The sequence below is a fragment of the Stegodyphus dumicola genome, chromosome 8 (genome assembly GCF_044657685.1).
Source record: "Stegodyphus dumicola isolate Sdum_Otavi_A_Nest chromosome 8, ASM4465768v1".
Classification (NCBI taxonomy): Eukaryota; Metazoa; Arthropoda; class Arachnida; order Araneae; family Eresidae; genus Stegodyphus; species Stegodyphus dumicola.
Genome location: NC_140775.1, coordinates 41,024,980 through 41,044,711, shown reverse-complemented (window position 1 = coordinate 41,044,711; position 19,732 = coordinate 41,024,980). Strand labels below are relative to the sequence as shown.

Sequence of the window (19,732 nt, the reverse complement as noted above, 5' to 3'; positions counted from 1 at the left end):
AATAAAACTTAAAATTTGTAAATAGTGGTTAATTAAGTGTCTGCCGAAAACATCGCGGACGAAAACAACGCAAGGCGAAAATATCATTGTACAGAACATCGCGGGAGAAAAGAAGAAAGAAACCTTTCAGTTCTAAAACATCGTCGTTCAAAATAAAGCGTTTCAGAAACATCATCATTAATATACCATGGTTAAAAATATAATGATTAAAAATGGTTAAAAAATAAAGCACCTCAAATTATCGCATGATAACAACATTACAGACATGTGTTTTTCAGGTTTTAAAAACTTTAAATGTATTTTCGTATAATGAGGGAATGAATAAGCGAGCGCATGAAGGAATGAGAAATATTTTTACCTCTATATTTCATATTTTTGGATTAATTAATAATTTCTTGCTACAGAAGGAAGAAGTAAATTTAAACATTCTAAAACTGAAAATGAGCAGAAAATTAGGTATACAGTTAAGAGAATTTTAAATTTATGCACTTAACTATCAAAAGTCATTATTTATTTAATCTCTTGAATGAAGTTGTACTGGTAGTTTTTCGTTAAACATTTAGTCTAAAAAAATGTTAAAAGAAAAGATGAGAAACTGCATGAGATTACTTATGTTAAAATTATTTCACAGATTGAAACAAACTGATTTAAAACAAAATAAGATTTAATTTTACTAAAGGAATATTAGATTATCAAAATGAAAGAAAATAATTTTACAACTTAATAATTAATTAATTTTAAAGTAGGTAACCTCATGCACTACTTACTTACTTTCTTTTTTCTAATTTTTTCAGACTATATTTTTCATGAAACGTTGCCAATACTACTTCATAAAAGAGATTATTAAATAATGGCTTCCTAATATTCAAGTATACGAATTTAAAACTCTATTAACTGCTACATATAGGATTAATTTTGTACTCATTTTCAGTTTTTGAATGCTTAAGTTGCCTCCTTGCTTTTTAGCAAAAAATTATTAATGATCCAAAAACATGAAATATAAAGATAAAAATATTCCTCATTCTATTTTGGACTCACAAATTACTCTACAAATATACATTTACAACTTTTAAAACCTGAAAAACGCATGTCCGCGATGTTATTGCCATGCAATAACTTGTCAATGCTTTATTTTTTATCACGATATTTTTACGACGGTGTTTTAAAATAGCAAAAATGTTTTTGAATCACTTTATAAACGACTACGATGTATTATACTGCGATGTTTTCTCCTTTTTTTCTTGCACGATGCTTTCGTCTTGCACTGTTTTCTCCGCGATGTTTCGCCTGTAAACGTTAATTATATATATGCATCGAGGGTTACTGTGACTGCTCGAAAAACTTTTGTGTATTCTGTGAGCTCTGTTCTTTGTACGTTCTGTGAGCAAACAAATCTGTACAGATACTGTACCTTTAATTATGTTATTTTGTTCTGAAAATGTGATCTGACAACATTTTTATGCTATCACAAATATACTTAAATTGGGCATGAAGAGGCGTATACAAACATTTTTAAAATCATGAAATATGGTTATGTAATATAATAATGATTTAACGATGAAAAATGATTATGTGACATACTGATGGTAGAATGATGAAACACAGACATGTGTATGATAAAAGTTCAAATGTGAAATTTTTCACTCATTTTGCACAATGATGAAACAAAATAAGAATGAAGTAACGTAACCTTGAAAGAGAGAAAAATAAAAGTAATGAAAATTAAACGCTTGCTACCTGTTAATTTCCAACTTCCAGCAATAAAACTGGAATAGCCAGCAAGATAATAATAATAAGCTTTTTGAAATAGAGCCATATTTTATTCCTTATTCAGTAGATATACATCATAAATAATGATAAAATATTACATTCAAATTATTTTTGATTGCTCTTCGGTGGTCTGCAGTAACCAATTAAACAAAAAAAAAATATTTCAAACATGCTTAGACTTTGATTAAATAAGGGAAAACAACGGAAAAAGATTCCCTCGCAAAGTTTGTTTCCTTTTTTGAAATTACTTTCAGATAAAAGTTGTTTCATAAAATGAAGAACTACGAAAATCTAATCGCAAAATTGAACCTGACGGTACAATAAAACAATTGAAACAGATATTATGATAAAAGTAGACTTTATTTCTCATTAATTCCGAAACAAATTTAAATGTAGTTTATTTTTCTTGCTACAAACTTTTCTCCCGTTGATTAGATCCATGATCTCACCTTTGAGAGTTTAAGTGGATTAAGGTAACTAAAATTTCCGTGTGAATGACCTTATACATACATATACAACAGAAATTTCTTATGTATATATAATGTGTGTGTGTGTGTATGTATGTATGTTCGTGTATATATATATATGCAGTTCATATTTTTTATTTTACATATATGAATGATAGAAAATATGTAAATTAAAATTCTAACCTTAATTTTCAATAATGGTTTGACTTTCCGATATAATTTGGTTATTTTCCCTTTCTGATCTAAAAATAATAACTGCTTATAATAAATATTTCTAAACTGCGTACCTCCAAAAATAATAGCGGTCGTTTGACTTTTACACAAAGCTGATAACTAACAACTTAACGTGGCTCAGATAACTTACATAAAGCTTCAGTCAATAATTTTAGAAGTTAAATATTAACCATTCAGGATAAAGCAAACTAAAACTAATTGTTTTGGGCATCATAACTTCATAAGGTATTTTATCCCTCCTTTCCACATGTCTTCGTGGTGTAACTGGAAGCACGCTCGACACGTATTCGGAAGGTCAGGAGTTCGAATCCATCCTGGCGAATGCAATGCACATTTTTCACATTCTTGCATCAATGTAATCAAATAACTTTACAACGTTTCCACTTCTGTCCCAGATTTTCATTTTGAATGCGTCGCATTGCTGCTCTTACTTACTTTCCTGTGAACATAATGCCCATGCACCCACTTTGTTTCTAAAAGTCTTTGCTAGTTTAAACAGTTTTCCATCAATTGTATTTCGTCAGAGTATGAGGAAAGTAGCCTAAATACATAATTTTTCCACTCTGATTTTTATGTCTAATTTACTGTGAATTAGTTTTCCGCGAGGCTTCGTTTTATTTTAGATTCCCGTGTGGTTTGCTGCTATCTAATGATTTTTAATTAACACTTTATTGATTTTTACATTAGAAACCATCTTTTGCGCAGTAATTCCTGTTTTTCCAATACTTAGGGCAAGGCAGGTTCTAAATATCGGAAAAATTATTAATTGCAATTTAATATTATTAAAATTTTTTATTAGCAGAAACTTAAATAGCAATGTGTTATCAAGCCTGCGATATATATTCTTTTTTAAAGTTTTACAATACATGGTTTTACAGATTTATAAATTAAGACATTTAAAACCAAATTAATATTAGTAACACTTTGACACTACTTGATGCTTCAAACAAGAATATTAATAGACTATCAGCGATACGTGAAATAGTTTTAACATCATTTTTAAACAGATTATTATGTACGCAATATTGCAAACTTTCAGAATAACAATTGATAAAATACTGACGATAGTGCTCATGCCTATTCAATGTCCCCGCTTGATGTGAAAGTATACGAAAATTTCCGGCAAGAATACATTAGACTACTTTCTTTTGAGAGTTAAAATTTAATCTCAGCCAAGCTAGGCAAAAATAAAAGAAACTTCTAAGTTGGAAAGCGTTAAAATATGTTGAATTTTATCGGAATCCAGTACAATATTTCTGAGCTACGAAACAACAAGCACATCTGCAGAAAGTTCAGAAAACGCAGTTTTAGTTTTTGGAAACTGTTATGGGTTTCCGAATTTGTGCTTTTGATTGGTGTGTAAAGTTCACATCTTAACTGATGCTCTTGGAGTAGATCATAAATCTTATTTTATGCTAAACTTATCATTACGAGCTATATTAACAATGATTTTTATTTTGAATTTTCTGCTTGTTTCCTTATTAAATAATGAAATATTTTTCTATTTCTATAACTTTTTACAGCGTAACTTTATGCTAAATGTTTTCGAGTAAAAGTGGTAAATTCATCACGTACCTGATTTTTAATTACTACTCTATCGAACTAACATGCTCTGTTTTCAAGTACAGCATTTAACGTATATTTTCAAGACATCTTGAATTTCTTAAAAAGAAAACGGCAGTTGTGCGTTTAGAATCTAAATTATTCTTCGGCTCTTTCAATACATTTTCAAATTTCTAGTTTTAGAATTCGTAGCCGTTTAAAAGTTTTACTCATTTTTATGGCACGTAGAAATTGAATTTATGAAGCAATAACAGTAACATAAATAAAGATATTTTATTAGACGCATTTAATAATACTAGGTAATTTTATTAGAATGTACGTGTCTTTTAAATAAATAATGCTGTGATAGTTATCGGTAATTCATTTATACCTGAGGCCCACCAGCGGCCGAGCGGTAAAGACGCTGAACACTGGTAGTTCGGTCCGAGGTTCGAATCCCGCGAACGGGCTGGCTGCATGGGCGTTTTCGTGGTTTTCCCCATGTGTAACGTGTATACGAGCCAGTTTCCCTTAGAAAGTCCTCCACGAAAGGCATCCCTCCCCTTAGGCAGATAGCCCTAGTGTGCTTTGCCATAATTAAATACACCAACACCATTTATACCTGAATTTTTGTTATGTTCTTACTATAGTATTTAGTGTCTTTCGGAGATTCAATTATTCGCATAATATTCTCCTCTCGATTTTTGTACGATAAAATTAGTAAACAAAGGCGGTGGAATACGTGAGTAAAAGTATGGTAACTGTTTGTTGCCTTTAAACTTTAACCACCATTACTGTCCCTCTCAATGACAGAGATAGATTTACTTTGTGGTACATCCTGTTTGGATCTGTTGGACATATATATATATATAACTAATTAAAGTAAAAAGAACAAACGAAAAAGACCTATGTGGTCATTGTTTTTTATTTTTGGAACACATTCCATTGCACCTTATTTTGTTTATGTTAATTTTTTCACGAAACCCCAGTATCTAAGAAGCTTTTAGCGTACGAACTAGGTATTATATATATATATATCACCCACAAATGCACACACACACACATATATATATATATATATATACAGTGTCTCAAAAAAGTGATGGGACACTTGCGCTTTACAAAAGGAAACTGCAATAAAATAAATTTAAAAAACATGTAAAATTTTTTGTGGGTGTGTTTCATACTTAAATTTAGTAACAATTATTACATAACATACATCTTCTCAAAATATTAAAATATTAATTTAATAAAAATACACTTGTTTAGAACGGAGCAGAAAATGGCTCACTTAAGTGATGGGACACTACATACTATGCAACAAAAATCGTCTGAAGTAAGCAATAAAAATATCTTTTGGTGTATTTATTTTTACTCAAAAGCAATTGCCAATAATTTATAAAATCGTCTGCAGTATTTCTCTCCAGTTTGTTCTGGAATTTTTGTGTTTTTTAGCTCTGTGCAGCTATGAATGCTAAACGAAAAGAAACTTTGCCTGGAATTCGAAAATTAGTTATTAATTTGCATATTGAACGTGGAAAATCTATTAGAGAAACTACTGAAACAGTTAACTTCAGTCATTCAACAGTTTTCAATATCATTAAACGATATAAAAAGAATCATATGATTCAGGATAAAAGAAGACCTGGCCGACCATCAAAGCTATCCGATGGAATAAAGCGAATTATCGTTCGAAATATTTTAAAAAAATCCAAGAATGAGTGCTCCTAAAGTTGCTGCTGATTTACAAGCATTATATGGAGTAATTGTTAATTCTGAGACTATTAGAAGAGTAATTCGATCTGCTGGATATCACGGTAGAGCGGCCAGGAAAAAATTCTTCGTAAGTAAAAAGAATAGAAAACTCAGACTGGCTTTCGCAAAATCCAACATAAATAAGAATTCTAATTACTGGAATGAAGTTATATTTGCTGATGAGAGTAAATTTAATATATTTGGTTCTGACGGTAGAATCTTGGTGTGGAGAAAACCCAGGGAAGAATTTCGCAAACATAACTTGGTGCCAACAGTAAAACATGGTGGAGGAGGAGTTATGGAATGGGGGTGTATGTCTTCCGCTGGAGTTGGTAATCTTGTTTTTATTGACAGTATAATGGATCAGTACAAGTATATTGACATTTTAAATCAAAATTTGAAATCTTCAGCACGAAAATTGAACCTTCATAACGATTTTAAATTCTACCAGGACAATGACCCTAAGCACACTGCTTTGAACGTTAGACTCTGGCTGCTGTATAACTGTCCTGAAATAATAAAAACACCCCCACAATCTCCACAATTAAATCCCATAGAGAATATTTGGCAAGAATTGGAATCAAGAATTCGCAAACACACCATTTCTTCAAAACAACAATTAAAATCGGTGCTTCAATAAGAATGGGGTAAAATCACTCCAGAAATCACAAAAAAAATTAGTCGAATCCATCCCAAGAAGATTAAATCATGTTTTAAAAGTAAAAGGAAATCCAACAAAATATTAAAACCTTTTAAAAAGTAAAATTTTTGGATAAATATTTGATGGAAAAGTAAGTGTCCCATCACTTAAGTGAGCCATTTTCTGCTCTGTTCTAAGCAATTGTATTTTTATTAAATTACTATTTTAATATTTTGAGAAAATGTATGTTATGTAATAATTGTTACTAAATTTAAGTATGAAACACACCCACAAAAAATTTTTACATGTTTTTTTTAATTTATTTTACTACAGTTTCCTTTCGTAAAGCACAAGTGTCCCATATATACACCATGTCCGTAAAAAACCTTCCCTGGCCTTTAGTTTTGCAATAATTTTGTAGACATATGTTTCCAGTCAAAAGATGTTTTAAATTACCCAAATATTCATGCTTTGGCATTTTTAAATTTTTTAAAAAAATTTATAAAAATATACCAGCTAACTTTTTATACGTTCCCCAAATCCCTATACTCGTAATTGGGAAAATGTTACGCTCATTATAAAAAACCGAACACAGAAAGTTTGACTTACAACAAAAAATGAACAAAATGTTTAATTTCATTAAAGTTTGCAAATTTTAAGAATTTTATGGCGCCAGAAAATCAAATTCATCTGCCTCCGCACAAAAGCATCAATTTTTATAAAAATTAAGCAGTGGAAAACTATGTCCTTGAATTAACTAAATATCTAGTGAAATATAATGAATACAATATATTAATAAAGTTAAAATCAAAAGCAAATATGAGGTTGATGATTCGGTGCAATATTTCTGGAAGATGAAAATGAAAATAATAATAATAAGCAAATAATCCAAGAAGTTAGGCCATATATAAGCAAAGAAACTTCAAGAAGCCAATCGTACTCAAAATCAGCCCTCGAATTATAAATCAAAGAGTAAGGAAATAGAAAAAGATAACCCCGGGTTGGCGTAAAAGAAGAGAGAAAGATTCAAGTATGTACTTCTGCCAAGTATTACATTTCATACAGGTATTTCAAAGGGAAACTTTCATTTACTAAAAAGCATTTTCAAACAACTGAGAATAAAGGAAAATAATAAAACAATCAAAATTTCATCATTCTTATTATTATTTGCTCGGTTTCTTACAGTTCCTTCTTTTGTCTCTTATAATGAAGTCAGAATAAAATCCATCAATAGTTTGTTTCATGTTGTTGATTAATTTGATTTTGAATCTTTTTACCGTAACCTTACAAAACCAAGTAAATAAAAGAAATTACTACACCAGTGTGCAAACCTGAAGCAACTTTTCTGAATTTGACTGTAATTCCGTAAAAATTATATTTTACGAGTATTTTCAGCTATTGTTATAGTCATTTTTTTATCATGTGGAAGAAGAAGGATTAAATTCTATAGTTATTTTCCTATCATATAGGAGAATGATTAATTTAAAGGGTAAATTGATAAAAAATAAAGGAATGCATTTCAAATATGCGAGATAATCAATAAAGCCCAGCAGTATGAAAGGCCATATACAAAGTTTAAATTGCCGCTAATAATTTTGCACCTGATGGTTCTCCGACACTTCTCCCTAAGCAGCAGAGCAATCAATCCGAAAATAATAAAGCCAGCACACAGCGCTTTTCTTCAGTTTGGTGCACTATTTTTAATATTACTTCACGAACTATATTTCATATCAGGTACAATAAACAGTCTACTCACGACGGAATTTTATGGTGTGGAACGTGAAAAATCGAACTGACGAGCCAATACGTGATTCTCCTTGGGTGTACTACCTTGCCAAAAATCGATATTGCCTCGTACCTTTCAGTATTCTCACCCAAAAAAGTATCAGTCTGTAAAACAATTCTTAAATTATCATGAAGATTTTACAATGAATTTCATTTATGATAAATCCTTACTAAATTTTATATTTTTTAAACGTTTATTAAGGATAATAAATCAATATGGACTAATAATTAATTTTAAGCAATGAGTTCAATTCATAATTGAGGATTTTATAAATCTAGTTACTAGCGTTAATTCGGAATTTTAGGCAAAAATGCTTTATATTAGTTTTAAGATCATTTTTAGATCATTTATATCATTTTCAAAACTATTACTTCACATTTAAAAAACGCTAAAAATCACATTAGGATATTCGATTCAAACAGACTTTATTTTGAGATTGCAAAATAATAATTCAGAATTCATGATTAAAATATAGGCTTAAGCTACTAAATCGCCTAAAATAACCGCAAGAGACTGGCTGCACCTTTCGTCCCATCTGACCTTTTAGCTGGAATGCTACAACTAAGTTTAAATTCAAAATAAAACTTTTTAATTAACATATTAATTTCAAAGTTACAAAAATTAAACGTTTAACAGGAACGGAACCCCGTAACCTTGCAGTTAGCCAAACAATCGTTACAAAGTCAATCAAATGCAGAGTACAAAATTAACCAGCTTTGATTAAACCTGGGCTTTAATCTGAATAACAAGCGCCCGCGAAGAATTTGCAGCTAGTATAAACTTTAGCCAGCAAGAATAAACTGCAAAAACGAAAATCTACAGTAGGGTAACGGCTAATCTGATTTATTTATAGAGTAATTTGATTTAATTTCTAGTAGAACTCGGCGAAAAAAGAAGTTACAAACAAGCTAAAATAACAATAACCGGGTTAATTAAAATAAAAACCTTACAACCAATCAAATGTAGAAGAATTTAGAAACATATTTAAGTAAAATCTATATAACAAACTTTCTGGATTTTAAACTAATCGCAAATTGTTCTTGTACATCATAAATTATTATTACGTAAAAGAGCACGAATATTCTAGTAAAGAAAGGCTATGGGGCAGAATGTAATGTAAGGAACATGTTTTCAGCCGATTTATAAATATTTTTGTCAAAGGAAATATTTTTGTCGAATTATTTGGTTTATTATCAAATTTCGCTTATTATAAAATTCCAATGTTATTTAAGATTCTTAAGAATATAAAACTTAAAAAACACGCAAACATCGTTAACATTTGTTTTTAAGTTGTATATTATATAATTTAGACACCATTGATTTCAATCTAAATCCTAATGCTAAAAAAATCAGTTTCAGACGATATTCTTTATTTGTCAAGGCGAACAACATACACTAAAAAAACGCTCAATAGTCCATAAATTAAAAAATTAACCTAGAATCATCATAAATAATAATGCAGTTATTTTCAGTCACAGCTTGCGAGACTAATAAGACTATTATTGTAACACAAAAATATTTTCAACTAAACGATATTTATCGTTTAGTTTGAAACGATAACACTCTAACACTTAAATAAATACCTTTATTACAGCTACCTTTCAATACGTGGAAAGATCTCAAATGTCACCTCGCATGAATGATTTAGATGAAAATATTTATTTGATGTTTACGAAAACTTATTTTAAGTTTTCGAATACTAAGTAGCAATAAATAAAGTAAATAATTTATTTAATTAAAATAGAGAAAAATAATATCTTTTGCTGCAAAAATGTAAAAACTTTTAATCAAATAAAGAAACTTTAATATTCAAAATAAAAATCTTGCTAAGTATTTATACAATCAAAAGATTTTAAAACTTAATTTGTAATTCTTTCAATTTGCGTTAACAAGATCGGAGGCAAGTGTGTAACTGTTCCAAAGAATGAAAAAATTAGCATCCTATATATTTATTATACAATTTTAACTAAACCTCTGCATAATCTTGGAGAGAAAATACAGGTGCTTCAAACGTCATATGAGTTGTACTTTAATACATTATTTTAATGATAATTACGTATAAAGTTATATTATTTGCGTAACTTTCCTGCACAAAGAGCTGAAAGCTCATTTTTAAAAAATGATAATTCGGTCGGAAAAGGGTCTAATTTTCTGCATGCCAAATGAAAAGAAATCGAAATTTATAACTTTATTTTGAAACATTCATTGCAGTCACAGTATACTTTACATAAAAGAGCGGGTTTAATTCATTAAATATTACATTTAGTTAACTATAAAAACATTAAATTTGCATTTAGTTGGGACAGAAAACAAAATTAAGAAGTAACATGTAGTACATTACATCCTTAAACATTTTTTTAATAGTTTACTCTAAATTAGTTACACTTCGAAATTTAATAGCCGTTTTCAATTTCCATTTCATTACAATTGTAAAATTATGTGCATCTAGTACGACAGGTAAACATTTAAAAAGCTTATTCCCATTTGGATTCACCCATTCACACATACTCTTTCACTAATGAATTCTTACGCAGTGGAAATTCATAAAACTTATCAATAATAACCAAGTAACTATTTTAAATATTCAACTTAATTGCTTTTTTTTCTGCAGTTTCTCTGGGAAGAATTTTAAAAGAAATCACAAACGTCCAAAAGTAGCAGTTGAAATAAAGAACAAATAACAATAAATTAATTTTTGCTGAAACAAATTATTGTTAAAATCAATTTCATTCAAATAGCAATTGACTTATATACGTTACTGCATCAAATCAGAAAAATAATTAATTGAAATTATTTTTATAAATGCTCATAGTTGAGAACATCAGCACAAATGGTTAAACACCGCACTCAATAACAAATTTTGCCCCTCTTCAGATTTTATTTTATGAATTGACAAATTCTATTTTACAAAATTGTAAAAATACATTTTCATAAAGAAATTTTCATTAAACTATCTCATATAAAAATACCGAATATTTTAAAGTGAACGATGATATAGAAAATCATTTCTTAAAGGCTTGAATAAGTTTACTATTAGCAAGCATGTGCGAACAAAAAATATTTAATTTTGAGAATACATTACACATTAAAGTCAGTTACAAAATAAAAGTGTACTTCTGTGAATGAAGATAGAAATTAAGTCTGAAATATAAGTCTGAAAATTCCTAAAACAAATTCAAGTTTTGTATAAACAAAAAAAAAAAAAAAAAAAACATATTTATATTTTTTACATGCAATTTTAAAATCAAAAAATGTGCGCCTGAATTTAAATGCGCATAAAACTGTTCAGTTATACTTTCAAAAGGTCATACATATTCATTTTTAGTTTGCAATTCATTTCAGATTACATTAAAACTTGAAGAATCTCGAAACGCAATGAGTTTCGCTCAAACACCACAAAAAAAATTATAAAATAAAAGAAAGCAAGACAATATTGCTGTGAATTCATAGTTTACTAAGGTTACATTTAACGTTAAACGTTTACGAAATGAACAGCGGGTTTTTTTTACCACTGTAATAGGACACAATTATATCAAATGAGTATTTAATTTCCCAGTATTAAGAGTATTTAATTCTATCAGGTTTCATATAAATCTCCTTTTTTATATGTTTTGTACTTCTTCAAACATAAACATACCCATTTGCCTGCAGCAGTTTTGTTGGCTCAGTGACAATAGACCTGGATGGGTGACAATTCTACTGCCGCATACAGATCTCGATAGGCCATGCGTTCAATATTCTATTCAGTATTGACTTTTTGAACTTTTTTAGCCCTCCAAAACTGACTTTCGTTATTCTTTAATGAAATCCCTTGAATTAAGGGAAGAACTGTAGGAAAAAATTTAAAGAAATGTTTACTACTAAATAATTTATCAAAAAGTAAGTGAGGAAAATGCCTGGTGGTGCTGAAACCATGCGCAAGCTTTTAAACTACCACGCCCCCAACGAACGCCTGTTAATTTTCGCCGCAGCCCCCGTTTGGGATAAGTGAGGATGAGGCAAGGTTCTTCTTACCTTGTCGTCCGTGGGGACAGGGCAGACACGACAAAGATTCAAAAAAGAATTGATCATGGGAACAGCCTTCCCTTCCGGCGGCTTGCTCTGCTGCATCTGTTACAGTTGCAGGTGGATTGGAAGACGCGCCAACTTGATCTCTGTCCCACAGTTTTCACTCCACTGACTGAAGACGAGCGAGGCGCCGGCTTCCCAGCTCCGTCAGTCACCGGGTTGCCAGGAGTTTCCCACTCTTGGCGAGATAGGTAAACGCGAGCAATCGCCAAAAACGGCTCAGTAATACAATTAGCGTATTAAGGCATTTAACTTGCTTGCTATACATGCATAACGATAATTTTTTGGGGTGATAAGAAACAGAGGTGATTTCTATTCAAGAATAGTTGTTGAAATTTTAGTAAAAATCTTTCGTTATAAATTTAATAATATCATAAAAATGCATATACAAATGAAAATGCACTGTAGAACCCGTTCAGTGGAATTAATTAATTACAGCGAAGTAATTTCGAATAATTCTTTTGTTTTCGGTAACCTACGATAATTATTTTCTCTAAATTAAGGTGGAAATAGATTCCAACAACACAGTAAAGCAAAATTCATTAACGTATAGATATTATGTCATTTAAAATAACTGCTCATTTAGTTTATATTAATATTTCACTTTCTAAATTTTCACATTGTCGTTTTTTATTATAATTGTATTTTTAAATGCACTTTGCATATAATAATTTTTTTAATTTTCTTTCAAACTTTTGATGAAGTAACGTAAAAAATTAATGGGGATCATTAATTTAAAAAAAGGAAAGAAAGAAAAGAAAAAGAAAGATGGGTTAAAATTTTTACTTTATAAAATTACCTTTTTAATGTACTGAACAAATGACCAATGAATGCATAATGGAAATCAATAGAACTCCAATTTAAATGTACGAATATTTGCAAAAAAAAGGTTAACTTGCAAAAAAGTACTATGTGCTATCACCTAAACTTTTCCAAGAGAAAGGTTAGCAGACCAGATGATATTTATTTCAATTTTTAAAACATACACATTCACAATGGGTATTACATATGTGAAATACTTTACATCATACAATATATACATGTATCAAAAATTGAAGTAATTGAAATTCATTGAAATCGAAATAAATTCCCTAATACTTTCGCAATAGCTGCAAAATAATATAATAATAATTTATTTACTAAAGTAATATTGAGTATATTATCTCCTAATAGTATTTTGAAAAGTAACTTGAATTTTAATTATGAAAAATAGAAATGAAAACTTTTAAAATGAAAATTAATAAACTAAGTAATTATCGTCATTGATCGGAAATTGGTTGACTTTTCAAGGCATCATACTTCTTACTTGAGTAACAGACGAAACACCTTCGCATTTATTAGTTATTGTTAATTGAACGGGGGTTTGCTTGTTCCCCTTGAAAAGTCAACCAAGTTCCAATCAAAGACGATAATTACTTAGTTTATTAATTTTTTCATTTTAAAAGTTTTCATTTCTATTTTTATAATTAAAATTCAAGTTACTTTTTAAAATACTATTAGGAGATAATATACTCACTATTATTTTAGTAAATAAATTATATATATATGCAATTATATATATATATATATATATATATATATACGAAAATAATTGCATAGCATGAAAGTCCATGTTACTTGAGTAAATGATAATAATCATGATACATAAGTCCACGATTTGTCCATCATTTATCCATAAATCGATGATACATTAGTTGATGATGTTCAATGATGGGTAAATAGTAATCATCAGTCCTCCAGTAGGCTTATACGTCTTAGACCTCTATCTAAGGTTTTCCATTATATTGCCTTTCGTCTTAGAGGTATTATAATCTGAAATTTACAATTTTTTTTTTTTTTTTTTTTTTTTTTTTTTTTTTTTTTTTTTTTTTTTTTGTGCCCAGTTGTAATTTAAATAAAAATAGATATGATTCTCGTGGAAGTTTATTTAGTTAGTTTAATGAACTGAGCAAGTCAAATAAAGCTTCTGTTTCAACAGTTATAAAGGATAGGGTTGTCGTTTCAGGTTATACCTTTTATTTCGAGATTTTTTTGCTTTTGTTATTTTAGCCGAATGTAGCTAGTAAATGTTCATACCATTAAGGGCTACAGGTTTGTGGCTGTCTCGTTAAATAGTCGCTCTGGCTAAGCAAGCAGAATTTCATAATTTATTCTAAATAACAATGTCTCACTGGAAAAAGATAGCTATACATTGCTCATGAAAAACGCAGATATTAAGAAATTCCTGCTTAGCGCCCGTAAAATATCGTTAAGTTCCCGAAATCACTTACAGAGTAAACCACAATTCAGCTAGTTCTCTGTAATCGCTAGATTTTACATCTGATTAACAACTAACCCGTTCTAGGTCTGAAAGCCGTATTCATATACCGTAGCACTAACACGAATATTGTGTAGCACATTTTTCTGGAAGCTTCTGGAAAAATCGGTCAGAGGGTATCAAAAATGTGTTTTCCGAATGTTTAAGAATGTTGCTAATTTGGAGAACAATATCCAAATGCTGGCACCTTGACAACAAAAGTTATCTCTATTGTCGTCAGGAACGTATTTGGAGCATTCTACTTGAGCTATTTTTTACAATTTAAACTTTTTTGGATTCAGAATTCAAAGATTTACAGTTCCGTGTAAGAAATATCTGAATGTAATTTACAGACGCAAATTACAAACCGGCAGGTCACTGCAAGATTTCGAGAAAGTTAATGTCAGCAAAGCAATGACCCTATATAAAGCCACTGAAGACTTATCTTCGGTTGCGTGTGTAAAGTAAAATACCTCGACTAGTATCTGCAGAAATGATTCAAATATCAATCAAAAGATCTTGTAGAGCATTTCTATTTCACTTAATACCCACCAGCGGTCGAGCGGTAAAATCGCTGAACACTGGTAGTTCGGTCCGTGGTTCGAATACTGGCGAACGTGTCAGCTACGTAGGAGTTTTCGTAGTCTTCCTCATGTGTAACCTGTATGCGAGCCAATTCTTCATGAAGGCATCCCCAGGCTTCGGGTTGTTTAAGCACTTACTTTTCGAAACAGCAGAGGCAGATGTAAGGAAAGGTAACATAAGATGTATAGAAAAACCTTAACGTTGTAGAAGAAAACTAACTGCAATTTTGAAATCAGCATGTCTATTTAAGTCTAAAACAACTTAAAAATCGAATTCAACAGAAATTGTGTTACACATTATTACCGAGTGTAATCAGTTTGCGTAGAGCAATAAATTGTCCCATATATTCGTTTTCAACATATTCAGTACACATATTAGCCGCGCTCACTGCTTTATCGATAGGCACATTGCTCACCATTTCGTCATTGATCCCGGCGAGTGCTGAAAAGAGATTCCATTCTGCTCTATCAAAATTAAAATGCACAGATCTTTCAACAGTATGATTTAAAGTTCTTTGAAAAAAGATAATGATAGGAAAATGGTCACTGCCAAAATGGTTATCTCCAACATTAAAGGAACAAAGTGGCAGCAGTGATGGCGAACAAATGGCAAGGTCGACTGCGTGAAAAGTCCTCCTAGGTTGATGGAAGTAAGTATGTATTCCATTAATGAATACAATTAATAATAATGGAAGTAATACCATCATTTAATAAGCATAACGAGTGATCTTCAATTAATTTCTCAATCTGTCTCCCTCGACAGTTCAGATCCTTGCTTCCCCAGAGAGGGCTATGGCCATTAAAGTCAGCTAGCAAGATAAAAGGTTCAGGCAGCTGCTGTACAAGATCCTTCAAATCAGTTTGATCAATATGATCATTAGGTGGTAAGTACAGACAGAAAATTAAAACCACATTATGAACACTTATTTGCAAAGCGACAGCTTGGAGGCATGTTCTTAAATGAAGGATATTCGAAGGAAGATTAAGTGAAGCGACTAATCCTCCCGAAATCCGCTCACCGATATTGTTATCTTTTCTCGCAAAAGAATACCTCCGAAGCTTTGCTTGCTGCTCTTGCTTTAGCATTGTTTCTTGAACTGCCAAACAGGATGACAAACATTCAGCATATGTTTTATGCTATCAAGATTTTGGCGGAACCGACTACAATTCCAAGAGTTCAAGGTGGCCATTATGATGTTTATTCTTTCTGTGCTTCTTTCTGTGCGTGTAAAAAGATGTCTAGGGATTTCCAATCCGTCTTCCACTTCCATATTGTCGGAGTCTATTGATTCTGAAATATCGTAAATTGAGCTATTGCTTATGCTTTTATCGTTGGTTAATTTAATGGATGTGGTTTTTTGTTTGTTTTGAACTACAGTTTCTTTTTTTTTTTTTTTTGGTGTGTGTGTGTGTGTGTTGAATGTGTTGGCTCCTTTTTGTTGCTTTTCTTATTTTCGGCAGGTTATTGAGTGTTTGATGGTTGAGCTATAGGTATGCTGAGAGATGTTTGAGTAGCAATAGATCTAGTTGACATTACCGCTGTAGCAAAAGAATTTTCAATTAGACTTCTGGCTTCAGCTTAGGATACGTTCCTCGTTATTTTCGTTGCCTGAACTTCCTTTTCATATTCCCATTTCGGATAAGAGCGAAAAAATGTTGGGTGTTCAGCCTTGCAATTGACACACAATGGCGCAGCAGTGCATTTATCGCTATCGTGACCACTCTTCGAGCATCTGGCGCACGTAAGGCTGCCACGACAGGATGTCTTAGAATGACCAAACCGCTGGCATTGGAAGCATAGCATTGGGTTGGGATTATATGGTCTTACGGGGACAGTTAAGATACCCAGCCTTTATATTCTTCGGCAGATCAGGCGAATTAAAGGTCAGGATCACGTGTTTAGTGTCAGTCAACTGACCTTCCTTTCGCATCTTGATCCGCCTAGAGCAACAGACATTTTGATTCGCAAGCTCGGAAGCGATATCTTCTTCTTAAACAGAAAGTCCATTTCCGAGATCACACCTGTACAGAAATTGAGTGTTTTGTGCGCTGACACAGTTATAGCTACATGTCCAGATTTGGTTTGTGACAAAAGAGAAGCAGACTGGGTGGCCGATACAATGTCAATAAGCAGTTCTCCTGATCGGAGACGCTTTATGTTCCTTGGCTCACCAACGCATGAATGGATATATTTGCTTACTAGGAAAGGATACATCTTTTGCTGTTCACCAGAGGGACTGGAAACAACAAGGAAGCGCGGATTCTCAGTAGTTTCCTTGGCACTTGTATCTGTTCGTATGTTTTTACTTAGAGATTTACCAATAACATCAATAATTTGGTCGTTTATATTTGGTTTAAGAAGAAACATAGAAGCCATGATTAAAACAGAAATGATTCGGGTCCGACGGCACCGCCCGCCACGGAGCTCAACAAGGGAACACAGATTCCTGTGTTAGGGCTAGCTGGACCTATACGCAAACTGAAGCCCCACAGTCGGCTTTCCCGAAAGCAGGTACTCCCGAGAGCTTATCCCCAAGCCACTGATTGACACAAGGACTATTGACCAGCCGATTGACACCCGTGAGGACGACTAAGGTACCTCCCATTTAGCTGAAGCAGAGGTCAGAGCAGTGTGTTGGGAACAGTACATCGCTCCTCAACAACCTGGACCCTCCTTTCTAGCGACACGGGTCTCCACGCACGGCAAACACGTGGGCAGTTTTCTAGCCACTCGAAAACTAAAGACAAAGGCTGTTCTAGTCTCTCGTGACGAGCCCCAAACTCCGAAGAAGGAAACCGCAAGGGAGAAGGGAAGGGAAAAAGTTCAAGCCAAGAGAAGAGGAAACGAAAAAGAGGACAGATCACTGGGGCCCCAGGATCGTGACACCCGTCTCTTCAAGAAAATGATCCCCTGAAGGGCTAGGGTACCTCGGGATTGCCACACGCGTACTCACAGAAGTGAGGGGGAAAACCCTGAGGGGAAAACCGCTATAAATGCATTCTAGAATGTTCTTGCCATGTCCATGACATATCGCCAATTTTTTCTCCAAACATCGCGAAATGAACTATTTTGAGCCAAATTTACCAACCGTGCCTTTCCCTGTCACTTTCTGGCAATCCTAAGCTCGCTGGTGACTCACGCTGCTCAACCGGTAGACCTGTTCCTCTGCTCCGCTGGAGAAGCTTCGTTTCCGACCCGCTTTACCGAGAAGCTATCTCACCGAGCAGCCGCTGGGCATTTCGCAACAATATTTTGGGATTTTTCGTACTGAAGTTTATATGGCGTAAGTGCGAAGAAAATAATGTTTGATTAAAAAAAAGTTTAAACGGCAAAAAGTTAATGATAAAAAACAAAATAGTTGTGTAAGCCATCTTACTAAGGAAATTGAACATTGATATAATGTTCTGAGAAAAGACTGAAAAAAATTAATGGCAACACTTAACAATGTGTCGGCAATTCTAAACAAATGCTTTTAAAAGTTTTTGTGATTTTTCTGCTGAATTTTATGTGGTGTAAGTGCTAAGCAAATGATGTTTAATAACAAAATAAAAATACATAAAAAGAAAATGTTGTGTCAGCAGGTGTGAATGAAGAGCAGATTAATAAACTCCGAACCCAGCAAGAGCATAGAAAACCTTCGATCCCTATGCTGCTATGTTAAAATCTAAATCGTTTTAGATTTTCTGTTACTTGATTTTACATTTGTATTCATCATTCATGAGATTCTGCCTCATTTTATAACTTTAACTATTCATGTTTCATTCATTCTATGTACCCACTTAGTAAAATGTCATGAACATAGTTTTAAAATTGTTTTCCTTAAATTTTCATGCTTTAAACAAAGTGGAGTATATGTACTGTATGTTTTGGCGTATATAATCTTTTAGACTATGTGCCACAAATGTCCAGTATGCTATCCAGTTATTTGTTGTTGCTTACGCTCACTTGTCTGACGTAGTCAGCACAAGCCCACGAAATTCCTTGTGGCAATTAGCGCTAGATTATGCCTGCCGTTGGCAACAACCTTGAGCACCTTTCAGGTGACAGTACGATTTAGCTCAGTTCCGCCCCCAATTATGAAGGAGAGCACCGAGGAGGGACGGGTCTGAAGGTCTCCCACCGCTTCCACCAAACCACACGAGAGAACGTTCGGCTTGCGGCATATTTAGAGTGCCGCCTTGTGGCACCGGTACTATACGTTAACAAACATCCATCTCTGGCCTTTTCCGACATTCGAACCCGGGCCCTTCGGCATGGCAGTCAGGGATGCTAACCAGTATACCGGTTGGGCGGCATCCGGCTAATTAAATACATTTAGCTGATTGATAATCTTGAAGTAAGGTTTTTCTCAGCAGCTGTAAGATAGCTAGTTTTCTGAGAAAATTAATAGTTGAAAGTTACTAGTCAAAAAACTTTGAAAAAGACGGAAAACGCACTACTTTGTATAAAACTCGATATCGCTGTGAAACGAAGGGAACTTCTATGTTTGAAACTTTTATATGGTGAACAAGTACGAATCCATTTATGAAATAAATTAACGATTGCACGGGTACGTTAATAGTTTAATAATATCATTTAAGCACTTTATG

The 19,732-nt window shown here is 32.4% G+C and overlaps 1 protein-coding gene across 5 annotated transcripts in view; it reads right to left on the bottom strand.

The window, feature by feature from the left end:
* Nucleotides 1-12,371, bottom strand: part of LOC118183318 (uncharacterized) — a 466,396-nt gene extending 454,025 nt beyond the window's left edge. For all 5 annotated transcript variants that reach the window (XM_035352811.2, XM_035352815.2, XM_035352813.2 and 2 more), the window contains exon 1: nucleotides 12,209-12,371. In XM_035352811.2, coding sequence (XP_035208702.1) covers nucleotides 12,209-12,304 — 96 coding nt within the window. In that variant the 5' untranslated portion in view covers nucleotides 12,305-12,371. The remainder of the gene's footprint in view (nucleotides 1-12,208) is intronic.
* Nucleotides 12,372-19,732: the final 7,361 nt, after the last annotated feature.